The sequence below is a fragment of the Bos indicus x Bos taurus genome, chromosome 2 (assembly GCF_003369695.1).
Source record: "Bos indicus x Bos taurus breed Angus x Brahman F1 hybrid chromosome 2, Bos_hybrid_MaternalHap_v2.0, whole genome shotgun sequence".
Classification (NCBI taxonomy): Eukaryota; Metazoa; Chordata; class Mammalia; order Artiodactyla; family Bovidae; genus Bos; species Bos indicus x Bos taurus.
In genome coordinates this window covers 94,412,625-94,427,349 of record NC_040077.1, presented here as the reverse complement: position 1 = coordinate 94,427,349, position 14,725 = coordinate 94,412,625, and the positions used below count along the sequence as shown (strand labels likewise).

The 14,725-nt window shown below is 40.4% G+C and overlaps 1 protein-coding gene across 13 annotated transcripts in view; it reads left to right on the top strand.

The window, feature by feature from the left end:
• GPR1 (G protein-coupled receptor 1) overlaps window positions 1-12,974 on the top strand; it is a 48,301-nt gene extending 35,327 nt beyond the window's left edge. For 8 of the 13 annotated variants that reach the window (XM_027565250.1, XM_027565294.1, XM_027565241.1 and 5 more), the window contains 2 exons: window positions 8,968-9,034; window positions 10,739-12,974. In XM_027565250.1, the coding sequence (XP_027421051.1) occupies window positions 8,968-9,034; window positions 10,739-11,827 (1,156 nt within the window). In that variant the 3' untranslated portion in view covers window positions 11,828-12,974. Of the gene's footprint in view, window positions 1-8,008; window positions 8,123-8,967; window positions 9,035-10,738 lie in introns of all 13 variants that reach the window. The other 5 variants (XM_027565348.1, XM_027565340.1, XM_027565330.1 and 2 more) reach the window with 2 other exon arrangements.
• Window positions 12,975-14,725: the final 1,751 nt, after the last annotated feature.

The following is a 14,725-nucleotide window of genomic DNA, read 5'->3' as shown; positions in this document are numbered from 1 at the left end:
CACCAGGGAAATCCTTGAAATTAGCTAGTGTTTAAATCCAGGGTTGAGTTTCAAAGCCAAGTCAGTAAAAAGTTATTGTGAGTGTTACCCTAGCTTAGCTAAGCTTCCTAAAATATTCTATTAATTTCCTAAATGAATGTCTTTCGGATATGTCTCCCTCATCTCCGTTCTAACTCTCACTGCCTAGGGGCTCTTCCATCTTTGACCTCAAGTGTGTCAATATGTCCCAAACTGCCTCCAGATGATCTTTACAAAAATTCAGTGATGACACTCACTAGTACAAATAGTTTTATTTGCTCCCAACTCAACAGTGGAATAAAATCTTAACTACTTAGGCATGACTTTCAAAGGCCTTCATTACCAAAACATTCCCTTGATTGGTTTTGTCTTTTCCAGTCAAACCAAAACACTTCCACTTATCCTAATATGCCCATTTTCCTAATAAGGAATATTAACATTTGTCTTAATGTGTGGCACTAAGGAATAAATGGGAGCTACAGATAGATAGGCTGCTGCTGCTGCTGCTAAGTTGCTTCAGTCATGTCCGACTCTATGCGACCCCATAGACGGCAGCCCACCAGGCTCCCCCATCCCTGGGATTCTCCAGGCAAGAACACTGGAGTGGGTTGCCATGTCCTCCAATGCATGAAAGTGAAAAGTGAAAGTGAAGTCACTCAGTTGTGTCCGACTCTTAGCAACCCCATGGACTGCAGCCCACCAGGCTTCTCCATCCATGGGATTTTCCAGGCAAGAGCACTGGAGTGGGGTGCCATTGCCTAGATGCCTCTTATTCAAGGATAGGCTCTGCCAGGGCTTGGGGTGGAAAGGAACAATCCAACAATAACCATTTAACCATCAATATAAAATTCAACCTTCAATTTCCATTTAAAACTCCCTTGTTTCTCTTGGGTGAATAAACAGGGAATCTTTATAAAATACTGCTGTGTCCCAACACCTTCCAAGCAGAGGTCATTTTTCCAAAGGGCAACAAAATATTCTGCTGGTGCCAAACATCTTGAGTACAAACTGGGGTGTGGTATACTGTTTATGTTTGATAGTGAGTGAAAAATATTGAGCAATGACCTCAAGTAACCCTCCCCCACTCTCTTTCTCTCTCTCTCTCACACACACATGCTTTTGAACAAAGTCTCTTCCCTAAGTAGACAGCTTTTGAGAGATATAGTTTGCTGATCACATATGTTTGCTGATTGATGGATTTTTGGTTTTCTCCAAAGAGTTTCTCTCTCATGTCCATTGATTCTTCCTGCTTATTTTTGTCATTCAATCAGAAGAAGGGTATAGATACCCTCGAGGTTCCCTATGGTTTTCATGGGAGATACATTTCATAGGAGATGCATTCTTGAGTTCTGTATCAGGGTAAATGGGGGAATTCTGGGGCTTCACCAGTGTCTCAGTGGTAAAGAACCCACCTGCCAATGGGTTTGATCCCTGGGTGGGGAAGATTCCCTGGAGAAAGAAATGGCAACGCTCTCCAGTATTTTTGCCTGGTAAATCCCATGGACACAAGGAGCCTGGTGGGCCACAGTCTATGGGATTGCAAAAGGGTCAGACACGAGTTAGTGACTAAACAACAACAACAACAAGGGAAATTCTACACAGGCAGACAGTGGTCAGCAACATCAAAACCTTCTCTCTGGCTGAAGCAGATTAGACCCTAAATTTTCTTAAGATTCTGTTAGGTATACATTTTTGCAGTGGTCCATGACAACCCATCTAACTCAACAATATGAAACTAAATTAAACTCCTTTGCATTCACCAAATGTTCTGCCAGAAGGAATCTTTGTGTTTTGTCAAGGTAGATAAACTAAATGTTTCCCTCTACAGTCAAGTCTCATTTAAAACCACACTTAAATGTTTAAAGATACACATTTCCACCAGATGTTCTTTCCCCAAATCATCTGGATTTTATGGAATGTTTATCACTATTTTTTCTGCCAGGACTCTTGTAGTGAAATCTATTTATTCAGGAAAGAGTTTCAGCTTTACTGTCTATTAAGTCTGCATAGATCAGAAACCAATTTGCTTAATTCAATAAACTGCTCTGTGCTCCAGAAGTAGATATTTGTCACTTGAGTGTCAGTGTAACTGTAACCCAGGAATGTGACAACTTGGCTCCCCACAGCAGCTGAATCCCTGCGGTAAACATGCCCCTCCACGTTCTCTGGAAGCCAAACCGCAAACCTCAGGGGGTGCTTCTCTGAACTTTGCTCCACACCAAGCATTTTTCATACATTTCTAATGGACTCAGGCGGACCTTTTTTATATTCATGTCCACAATACCGCTTGACACTCACTTCAGAAGCTACTCAAAAGATTTAAGATCATGGAGATCTTTCTGTCTTTATTTCAGACAGAATTATTTGCTTTTCAGCAGCACATATGGTTTAAGACAAATACAGTAGCTATTTCCTCTTTTTCAGTCAAGTCAAAAGGACTCATCTTGGCGATGTTTTGTGCACTTCCAAATTGAGAAAAATAAATGACGTCTCAATGGAAAGCCACGGCCAGCCAAGACAGTTTCATGTTTCCTGTTTAATGAATGTGAAAGTTTCCTTTAAATCTGGATTCTAAGTTGGCCTGCTCTGCATCTTCATTTCTGGTTATTGCCTAGCCAGGGTTTTTTTCTATTGTTCAGACATCCCTCCAGTTTCATCTGAGTCTTCATTCATATCTCCTCTTCTCAAAAACAAAAAAAGTTTTATGTGCCTAAATATACATATGTGTGTGTGTATATGTAGCATGTATATGTGCTCAGTCATGTCCAACTCTTTGCAACCCCATAGACTGTAGCCCACCAGGCTCCTCTGTGGAATTTCCCAAGCAAGAATACTGAAGTGGGTTGCCATTTCCTCCTCCAGGGGATCTTCCCAACACAGGGATCAAACCCACATCCTTGTGTGTCCTGCATTGGCAGGCAGTTTCTTTATCACTGTCTCACCTGAGAAGCCCTGTATGTGTGCATACACATGGTGAAACTGAAGAAAAATCCCCCCGTATTTTCTTTCTGTATCTCTTTTTGCTCTTTCTCTCTTATCAAGAATAAATAGATAAGTATAACAGTATGTTTGATGATACAGCAGAATGTCAGGGGCTTTTTTTTATAGAATTTTTATTGGAGTATAGTTGCTTGAATATCAGTTTTTAAAAGTTTAAAAATACTTGTTCTTAAATATAGGCCCTTAAATTTAAATTGGCAGAAATGCCCAAGGTAATATCCTTTCTCTGTAGACCACATTTTTACTTTGAGATTGCAGGTATTTTCTCGAGATTGCATTATCATACAGTTCGTTTGCATTCTCACATGTGTATAGCTTTTCTTTTTTCAATAATTTTATTTCTTACTATATACAAGGCATAGTGTTAGCTAAGATTGCATATTCAAGTATTGACAGCATCTTGGAAAGTGTCATAAATGAGTGATTTAGAAGTGGTGACCACGACAAATGAGACAATACATCCCTTGTCTGAAGAGGAATGCAAATGCTGCTATAGGAAATATAGGTCCGTTATTACCAGATAATATACATTTTCCAAAGAAGCTAGAAATTGCAATTATTTTTGTGAAGTCTATTAATGTTTAATATTAGCATTGACATCTAGCATACATTTTTTTAACACTTTTTCAACCAAATCAAATACATTTGCAGTCTCTACAAAGTGCAGTTGGTTTAGTGGGGTAGAGTGGACCAAGCCAAGCCAGGACTCCAAGGATAGAGTGCCCACAGATAAAGAGCAGATTCAACAGCAGGAGATAGAAGAAAGGAGTTCAGACTGAGCCCAGTGTGTGTAGATGAGGGTTTCTGAACTTTGGCATCCTTGACTTTTGGGGGAACATGAGTCTTTGTTGTCGGGGGCTGTATATTCTAGGATGCTTAGCAGTATCCCTGGTCCCTACCCACTACATAGCAGCAGCATTCCCCCCTCATCCTCCATCCTTTGTTGTGACAATCAACAGTGTCTCTAGATATTGTCAAATACCCCTGGGAGGCAAAGTTGTCCCCGGTTTGAGATCCACAGGTGTAGATTGTGTCAGGGATGGACAATCGGAATTGTCAGAGCACTGACCCCTGGGATGGTAAGCGGAGAGTCTAACCAAGGTTGGGAGAGAAGCATGGGTCTTCCCAGAGAAGAAAGGAGCAGCATGATGGAAATGTGCTAACAGTGTTCTCTAGAGGACCAAAGGGATAGCAATCCAAAGCTGGAACCTGGAGTAAGGACTAGGAACAAGGCAATAACCCAGTTATTCAAACCAGAGAACGAAGTAGAAATAGAACCTTGGATCAGGACAGCTGCCAAGTTACACTTTGAACAAGAAATATAGTTGAGTCCAAGTTTGGGGCAGAGCAGAGCTTACAGGTAGAAAGCTGTGAGAATTAGAACAGTGATGAGGCAGGGAAATAGTGGTCTAACCAGAGACGGCAGAAAGCGGGGTGAGGGTCATTATCAGGGAATTTACTCATCATTCCCTTTTGAGAACCAGGAGCTTTGTTACAGCTCCAAGGAAGGGCTCTGGTTCTAGGTAATGATCCATTGTTTTGCCTTTCTTATCAGGGTCCTCCTTAATAACTCTAACAGAAACCCAGTAAAGTCAGGAACTTGTCCATAGTATCTTTTATCCTAGAAAAAAGACGAGTTATCTTGATTCTTATATCAATTTGGAGAAGGTTAAAATGAGGGTCTGTGGAGAGGCCCTGAGTAGCATTAAATCTTATGGTTGCCTCACTGGCACCAAGGGGAAATCATTCTCAGAGGCCAACTCGGAGTTTCTATTTCCATTTAACATATAGCCTCCTCTCCTTCACTGTTGAAAATCTCAAAGTCTTCAAAGAGTTTGCCTCCCCCAGAGGTCACAAATTTATAGCTGGGCTGAATATGGCCCACAACTATTTAGTTTTAAAATAGTAGTTTAGGAGTTGGGAACTTTTCACATTAAAAATACAGATATTCAGGGACTTCCCTGGAGGTCCGGTGGTTAAGACTCTGCACTTCCACTGCAGGAAGCACAGGTTCAATCCCTGGGGGGAACTAAGATCCAGCATGCTGCAAGTCATGGCCAAAAAAATAAATTAAAAAATACCTTAAAATATATATGTGTGTGTGTGTATGTATATATATATATATAAATTTTCATCCATTCATCCAAAACTCTGGCAACACTAAACCCTCATTTCCCACATGGAAACAGTTGGCTGGAATTGAGTAGCTGCTTTTCACTGAAAGCAAGTCCACTGTTTTTTGGTTCACCCAAATCCCATTATCTCCCCAACTTGGACTATTGTACCCATTAAAGTTACCTGCCCTTGTGACATTTAAATTATGAAATAAAGGGCAGAGGTCATTTAACTCTGCCCAAGTCACATAGGTCTATTACAACTCTAGATCTGCTCCTCATTTCCTTATAAAACAAGAGTCTCACCAGCCCGTCATAGTCAATGGCAAAAACTGCTCCATGAGATCATCCAGGACCCAGGCTTCTATCTTGTGAACTATCATGTTTTCCTCATCCACCTGGTATATGATGACTCATCACTGCATCCTCATTTAGCCAATAAGAAGAAGAGAAAGAGGGTAGGGGAAGGCCTGACACTGGCATGGAATCAAGAGGTCTAAACATCTTATTGTATATATAAGCCAAGGACTTCCAAAGTTTGCCAACAGATCACTAGAATCCAGGCAAGAAACATGGAACAGATTGTCACTGATAACCCTCAGAAGGAAGTGACTCTGCCTACACCTAGAGAACAGTTTTCTCCAGACTTTGAAACAAAAAATTTGTAATTTTAAGCTACTCAACATACAGCACTTTGTTACAGCAGCCCTAGGAAACTAATAAAGTTAGCCTCTAGATATTTGGATAGGTCTAAGTACCATTTGGAAACTTAATTCAATCTGGAGGCACGTGTAAACTGTAAAGCAAAGTATTGGGTTGGCCAAAAATTTCATTTGAGTTTTTTGTAAGATGTTACAGAAAACCTGAACAAATTTTTTGGCCAACCCAATATAAGCAAGGCAAATAATTAAGAATATGTCCTTGAGGGTTAACTGTCTAGCCAAGGACTTGGTAGGGTAGTCTTTGAATTCTGCCTTACTTCTCTCTTTTCTCCATCCCACCCCTCCCTGTCACCATCACCAACACACAAAAACATCTGCTGTAAGTCACAGGGGAATTCCTAGCTTATATTTCCTTTAAGGGCTTCAGCTGGGCAGTATGCAGCTCCTCTTGAAGATCTTTCTCCAAGCCTAAACTGGTCATTACATCTAACCTACGCATCTGCTTTCTGGAAGATTAGCAATTTCTCTGGAACAGGGCTTTCTGTTAGAAGGGATTCTGTTTGGAAAGATCACTCATCCTCAAGGTAATTCTCGTGCCCCAAGAGAATTGGGAAGGGGGGTAGTTGGCATCCTTCAGCAGACCCTATGACCATTCTGGCCCAGCATGGTCAGCAGTGACAGCTCCTGACTTGGTGAATATAGTGGTTGGGCGTAATTACAGGTCCTCCAAATGGCTTTTCTATGTTTGGGGAATGAGATTCCATCTACTCATTCCTTTGGGTTTTATAAGGTGATTCCAGGCCATTTGGTTTCAGGATTGCTAATAGCCTAAAGAATAGGTCACAGGCACCAAAACCATGGCTTCCCTGGTGGCTCAGTTGGTAAAGAATCTGCCTGCAATGCAGGATATCCAGGTTCAATCCCTGGGTCAGAAAGATCCCCTGGGGGCCGTGACAACCCACTCCAGTATTCTTGCCTGGAAAATCCCCATGGACAGAGGAGCCTGGCAAGCTATACAGTCTGTGGGGTCACAGAGTCAGACACGACAGAGCAACTAAGCACAGCAAATTAAGCCCTGTATTAAGCACTGTGGGGTCCGAAGATGACAGTCATTCTTGAGGAATTCACAGTTTGGTAGAGCAGAAATCAAAGAGAAATCAATGAAAGTGTAATGTGTTATGTACAGTAAGAGCAGGGTGACAGAAGAGGGGGAATGTCACATGGTTAAGAGCTCAGGATCTGCATTTAGTGGAGCTGAGTTTCGATTCTGACTCTCCAATTATAGGTTGCCATGAAACTGGGAAAGTCACTAAGCTTTTCAAAGCTTCAGTATTTTTCCTTGTAAATAGGAAAATAGTAGTACTTATACACTTTATATGATTTTTTTCAAGGATCAAATTAGATCATACATGCCTAGCATCTAGGAAATTCCCAACAGCATTGATTACTGCATATGATAATAGTTATTATTAAGTATTATTAATATAATTATCTGAGGGGAGGTAATGTTAGAACATGTTCCCAAGAAAAGGTGGCATTTGAGCTGAATAATGAAAAATAAAGAGAAGTTGGCTGAGTTTGGGTTTGGGAAGATACTAATGAATTGCTTTTGTTTATTATGCTCAGATTCCTCAAATGAATTTAGATAAGATGATGAATTCAGTGTTAGTCAAATTGAGCTTGAGATGGCTGTAAGCAATACAAGGTGTTTTGACCTCTTCATTCTAACTCTCTCAAATCTTATATATTTACTCTATCAGTGATTATAGCTCCATGAGATGACTATAACTACTAGTATTTTTTCTACTTGATTTTGAATACTACAGATAGAAGTAGCAAAATTAATTGATGAAGCTAGAATTGTACCCAATAAGCTTTGTTTTGGTTGAAAAATTGACATTTAAAGTCTTCTTAGCCCAGGAAACTAGACTTGATAGCAGGAAAGAAAAATGAGACCACAGAAGAAAATAAAGTTTGAAAGTGAAAGTCGCTCAGTCTTGTCTGACTCTCTGTGACCCCATGGACTATACAATCCATGGAATTCTCTAGGCCAGAATACTGGAGTGGGTAACCTTTCCCTTAAATGCACTCTACAGGAAGTTAATGTAGAAATTAAGTGGTCATAGTCAAGTTTGTTCCAAAATATATCTTTTAGTTGAAAAGTCTTCCATATTGATATAATTCTGATGAATATATTTGAATTCATAAACACAGAATCAGAACATCCATGAGTGCCAAATGGGTCAAAATCTCCAGTGCTTGCCTGTGACATCCAGGTGGTGAGCCAAGGAAGCAAGTGGAACTCCGTCCAGATCTTCAGAAGTCAGAGTACTAAAGTTTTTTTTCAGAAGTCTTTTATTATTAGAGGAATAATTGCTTTACACTGTTGTAGTGGCCTTACTGTACATCAGCGTGAATCAATCACAGTTATATACATAGCCCCTCTGTCTGGAGCCTCCTTCCCCCCACCATTCCATCTCTCTATGTCATCATACAGTGCCAGGCTGGCTCCCTGTGTCATATAGCAGCTTGCTGTTATATGTTTTACACATGGTAGTGTATACATTGTCTCTGCTGCTTTCTCAGTTTCTCCTTGCTGCTTCTTCCCCTGCTGTGTCCATAAGTCTGTTCTCTATGTCTGTGTCTCGTTCTCTTCTCTGTAAACAGGTTCATGGATGCAAATAAAGAGGTTAAAGTCATCACACATAAATGTTAATCTGTTTTCTTTTGCATCTTCCATAAAATAAAAATACCTGGTAAGAATTTAATAAGTACTTGAATTTTAGATTCTCTTGAGTCAGCCCTGCAAACATTATGAACATAGAAATTGCACCTATAGTGTGAATCATTTTAATTTAGCATTTACTGAATATTTAAAAAAAAAATAAACTTTCACAGCCTTGAGAATGATTATAGCAAAATTTAGGTCCATCAGGACTTGGACACCTAGACTGTTAATCACAAGTCCTACCAAGAAATATACTATTTCTAGTTCATAGCATGAAAAAGAATACTTTTTTTTTTTTTTCCACACCGTGTGGCATGTGGGATCTTAGTTCCCTGATGAGACTTTGAAGTCCTTTGCATTGGTAACAAGGAGTCTTAACCACTGGACTGCCAGGAAAGTCTGAAAAAAAATGTTTTAATTCATGATATTTCTTTAATAATTGTAGGTCTATTCAGGTTTTGTTTCTACTTGTGTCCATCTTGGAAGAATATACTTTTTGCCAAATATTTCAAGTAAGTATTTTTTTTCATAGTTCTCTCTCATTTACAAAATCTCTACTTCCTTTTTAAAAATTTTTTTATTGAAGGATAATTGCTTTATAGAATTTTGTTGTTTTCTGTCAAACCTCAACCTGAATCAACCATGCTGCTGCTGCTAAGTCACTTGAGTCGTGTCCGACTCTGTGCAACCCCATAGTCGGCAGCCCACTAGGCACCTCCGTCCCTGGGATTCTCCAGGCAAGAACACTGGAGTGGGTTGCCATTTCCTTCTCCAATGCATGAAAGTGAAAAGTGAAAGTGAAGTCGCTCAGTCGTGCCTGATTCTTAGCGACCCCATGGACTGCAGCCTACCAGGCTCCTTTGCCCATGGGATTTTCCAGGCAAGAGTACTGGAGTGGGGTGCCACTGCCTTCTCCGTAGGTATACATATATTTACTCCCTTTTGAATTTCCCTCCCATCTTCCTCCCCACCCCACCCCACCCCTCTAGGTTGATACAGAGCCCCTGTTTGAGTTTCTTAGTCATACAGCAAATTCCCGATGGCTATCTATTTTACATATGGTAATATAAGTTTCCATGTTACTCTTTCCATACATCTCCCCCATTCCTCCCCTCTCCACATGTCTTTAAGTCTATTCTCTATGTCTGTTTTTCCATTGCTGCCCTGTAAGTAAATTCTTCATTACTGTTTTTCTAGATTCCATATATATGCGTTAGAATACGATATTTATCTTTCTCTTTCTGACTTACTTCACTCTGTATAATAGGTTCTAGGTTCATCCACCTCATTAGAACCGACTCAAAGGTGTTCCTTTTTATGGCTGAGTAATATTCCATTATGTATATGTACCACAACATTTTCATCCATTCATCTGTTGAGGGATATCTAGTTGCTTCCATGTTCTAGCTATTATAAATAGTGCTGCAATGAACAATGGGATACATGTATCTTTTTCAATTCTGGTTTCCTCAGGGCACATGCCCAGGAGTGTGATTGCTGAGTCATATGGTGGTTTTATTCCTAGTTTTTTAAGAAACCTCCATACCATCTTTCATAGTGGCTATATCAATTTATGTTCCCACCAATGGTGCAGGAGCATTCCCTTTTCTCCATACCCCCTCCAGCATTTATTGTTTGTAGATTTTTTGATGATGCCCATTCTGACCGGTGTGAGGTGATAGCTCATTGTAGTTTTGATTTGCATTTCTCTAATAATGAGCAACGTTGAGCATCTTTTCATGTGTTTGTTAGCCATCTGTATGTCTTCTTGAGAGAAATGTCTGTTTAGGTCTTTTTCCCACTTTTTGATTGGGTTGTTTGTTTTTCTGGTATTGAGTTGTATGAGCTGCTTGTTTATTTTGGAAATTAATCCTTTGTCAGTTGTTTCATTTGCTACTATTTTCTCCCATTCTGAGGGTTGTCTTTTCACCTTGCCTATAGTTTCCTTTGCTGTGCAAAAGCTTTTAAGTTTAATCAGGTCCCACTTGTTTACTTTTGTTTTTATTTCCATTACTGTAAGAGGGGGGTCATACAAAATCTCTACTTCTATAGTTATGTCTCCCTTTTGTCCCTAAATTGTTATTAGTGCCTATTAAGATAAAGAATTTTTATCCTTATGTCCTTTATTACTTACTAAACATTTTTTCTTTGATAAGTTGTTTTCTATAAACAAATTTTTTAAGTTGTTTTCTTTCTTTTTAAATTTGTTTCCATAGATTTGTTCATTCTGCAAGATCATGGAAGATCTAGAGGAGACATTATTTGAAGACTTTGAGAACTACTCGTATACCCTGGAATATTACTCCCCAGAGACCGATTCAGAGGAGAAAGCACCCCTGGGAGCCATTCACTGGGTCTCCTTGGTGTTGTGCTGTTTGGCATTTGTCCTGGGCATTCCAGGAAATGCCACCGTCATTTGGTTCACAGGATTCAAGTGGAAGAAGACAGTCACCACTCTCTGGTTCCTCAATCTAGCCATCGCGGATTTCATTTTTCTTCTCTTCCTACCTCTGTACATCTCCTACGTGGCCATGAATTTTCACTGGCCCTTCAGCATCTGGTTGTGCAAAGCCAATTCCTTCATTGCCCAGTTGAACATGTTTGCCAGTGTCTTCTTCCTGATGGTGATAAGCCTGGACCGCTATATCTACTTGATCCACCCGGTCTTATCTCATCGGTACCGTACCCTCAGGAACTCTCTGATTGTTATTATAGTTGTTTGGCTTTTGGCTTCACTAATGGGTGGGCCAGCTCTGTACTTCCGGGACACTCTGGAGTTGAATAACCACACTCTTTGCTATAACAACTTCCATGAGCATGATGTGGACCTCAGGTTGATGAGGCATCATGTTCTGACCTGGGTGAAAGTTATTGTTGGGTACCTCCTCCCTCTGCTAACAATGAGCATTTGCTACTTGTGCCTCATCTTCAAGGTGAAGAAGCGAAGCATCCTGATCTCCAGTAAGCACTTCTGGACCATCCTGGCTGTGGTCATGGCCTTTCTGATTTGCTGGACTCCTTATCACCTGTTTAGCATTTGGGAACTCACGATTCACCACAATAGCTATTTCCACCAAGTGCTACAGGCTAGCATCCCCCTCTCCACTGGCCTGGCGTTCCTCAATAGTTGCTTGAACCCCATCCTTTACGTCCTGATTAGTAAGAAGTTCCAAGCGCGCTTCCGGGCCTCAGTGGCTGAGATACTAAAATACACGCTGTGGGAGGTGAGCTGCTCAGGCACCCTGAGTGAACAGCTCAGGAACTCTGAAACCAAGAATCTGAGTCTCCTGGAAACAGCCCAGTGAATTCTTGCCCTCCCACCCATCAGCACACGACTTTTGTGTGGTTCCCCTGACATGCTTTTAGATTATTTGGTTCCAAGACATACAGCTGATTGTATCTTTTTATTTTTTTGGTAATTTTATTGGCATCCTATTTTTCTTTAGATATAAAATATAAGAAGGATCTTCATTTTTCTTTTCAGCAACCTAAATTATCTTATTCTTGCTAATTATACCATAGTGGATTAACCAACACTACTTTTCTAACTTTAATGACTTTTTAAAACTTGTAAATTTTAATATTAAATGTATGATTGATTTAAAAAATATAAAAATAGGCATGCTTAAGCTACTTTAATTCTGCACAAGTAACCTATTAGACTTATTCTTAAAATGCAACATATGTACTTAATTTCTTTATTTCATGTAATCTGTACATGTGCCTTTATGAATTAAAGTGATAGTTGATTATAGTAGGTTATAGTACATATTCAGGGTGCCTGAATACTTGGTAAACTGCCCCAAAATCTAGAAAATAACTATTATTATTATCTCTCATGATTCTGAGAATCAGGGTTTAAACAAGGCACAGAAGGGAGGTTCATCTCTCTGTTTCACAGTATTAGGGGCCTCAGCTGTATGGGCCGAGCAGCTTTCTTCCCTTCCACCCTCTTCTCTTCCCTTCCTTCTTCTCCTTCCCCTCTCCTCCTCCCCTTGTTTCTTGTATCTTCTCCTCTTCTTTCTTCACATGGGTATTCCAGCATGGCACCTCAGGGAAGCCAGACTTAGGGTAATACAGGGCTCTAAGAGACTAGGGTGGAAACTTCCACTCCTCTTAACAGCTATGCCAGACACTGCACACTTTCACTGTACTCTATTGATCAAAGCAGTCACTGGCCAGGTCAGATTCAAAGAGAGGAGACATAGACCCCATCTCTCAACTGGGATATATGACCTATTAAACCCCTACACTAATATTATAAATATAAATGTTTATATGTGCAAATATGTATAAATTTGCTATAAACATGAAACACTGACATCCAGATAGTAGGTACGCCAGCTCAATATCAGAAAGATTTCAGGAAAAGAAGGCATGTATGATATTTCTACTTTCTATTTCTATATATAGACAACAGTGTAAGACCAATAAAGTATACCTTTAAGTCAGTGACCTTTTCATGATGCAAATGTGTTGCATTTAAGACTGTAATAGTATTTTGACTTCTATTCATTTGTCGCTTTAGCAAATAGATGACTAAGAGTTATATAAAACTTTAGTAGATAGATATTTTAAAGGATGTCAAGAGGTGGCCCTAGTGGTAAAGAACCTGCCTGCCAATGCAGGAGATGTAAGAGACGTGGGTTTGACCCATGGGTTGCGAAGATCCCCTGGAGGAGGGCATGGTGTCCAGTCCAGTATTCTTGCCTGGAGAATCCCATGGACAGAGGAGCCTGGCTGGCTATAGTCCATAGGGTCGCAAAGAGTTGGATGTGACTGAAGCAACTTAGCACACACACAAGATGAATAAGGTACTTATAGAGAGTGAGAGTAAACTTGGATAAGAACAATCCTAAAGCAAGATAGACAGTAGTAAATACTATTCAGTTCAGTTCAGTTGCTCAGTCATGTCTGATTCTTTGCGACCCCATGAACTGCAGCATGCCAGGCCTCCCTGTCCATCACCAACTGCCGGAGTCTACCCAAACCCATGTCCATTAAGTCAGTGATGTCATCCAACAATCTCATCCTCTGTCATCCCCTTCTCCTCCTGCCCTCAATCTTTCTCAGCATCAGGGTCTTTTCAAATGAATCAGTTCTTCGCATCAGGTGGCCAAAGTATTGGAGTTTCAGCTTCAGCATCAGTCCTTCCAATGAAGACCCAGGACTAATCTCCTTTAGAATGGACTGGTTGGATCTCCTTGCAGTCCAAGGGACTCTCAAGAGTTTTCTCCAACACCACAGTTCAAAAGCATCCATTCTTCGGCACCCAGCTTTCTTCACAGTCCAACTCTCACATCCATACATGACCACTGGAAAAACCATAGCCTTGACTAGATGGACCTTTGTTGGCAAAGTAATGTCTCTGCTTTTGAATATGCTATCTAGGTTGGTCATAACTTTCAAGGAGTAAGCGTCTTTTAATTTCATGGCTACAATCACCATCTGCAGTGATTTTGGAGCCCAGAAAAATAAAGTCAGCTACTGTTTTCCCATTTATTTGCCATGAAGTGATGGGACCAGATGCCATGATCTTAGTTTTCTGAATGTTGAGCTTTCAGCCAACTTTTTCACTCTCCTCTTTCACTTTCATCAAGACACTCTAGTTCTTCACTTTCTGCCATAAGGGTGGTGTCATCTGCATATCTGAGGTTATTGATATTTCTCCCAGCAATCTTGATCCCAGCTTTTGCTTCTTCCAGTCCAGCATTTCTCATGATGTACTCTGCATATAAGTTAAATAAGCAGGGTGACAATATACAGCCTTGACATACTCCTTTTCCTATTTGGAACCAGTCTGTTGTTCTATGTCCAGTTCTAACTGTTGCTTCCTGACCTACATATAGGTTTCTCAAGAGGCAGGTCAGGTGGTCTGGTGTTCCCATCGCTTTCAGAATTTTCCACAGTTTATTGTGATCCACACAGTCAAAGGCTTTGGCAATGTCAATAAAGCAGAAATAGATGTTTTTCTGGAACTCTCTTGCTTTTTCCATGATCCAGCGGATGTTGGCAATTTGATCTCTGGTTCCTCTGCCTTTTCTAAAACCAGCTTGAACATCTGGAAGTTCATGGTTCATGTATTGCTGAAGCCTGGCTTGGAAAAATACTATAAGAGAGCCAAGAAGAGTGTAGCCTTTTCAGAGAGGAAAGAGATGGATTCCAGTGGGCCAGTGAAGAAGCACTGGAAATCTAGTTTCTTA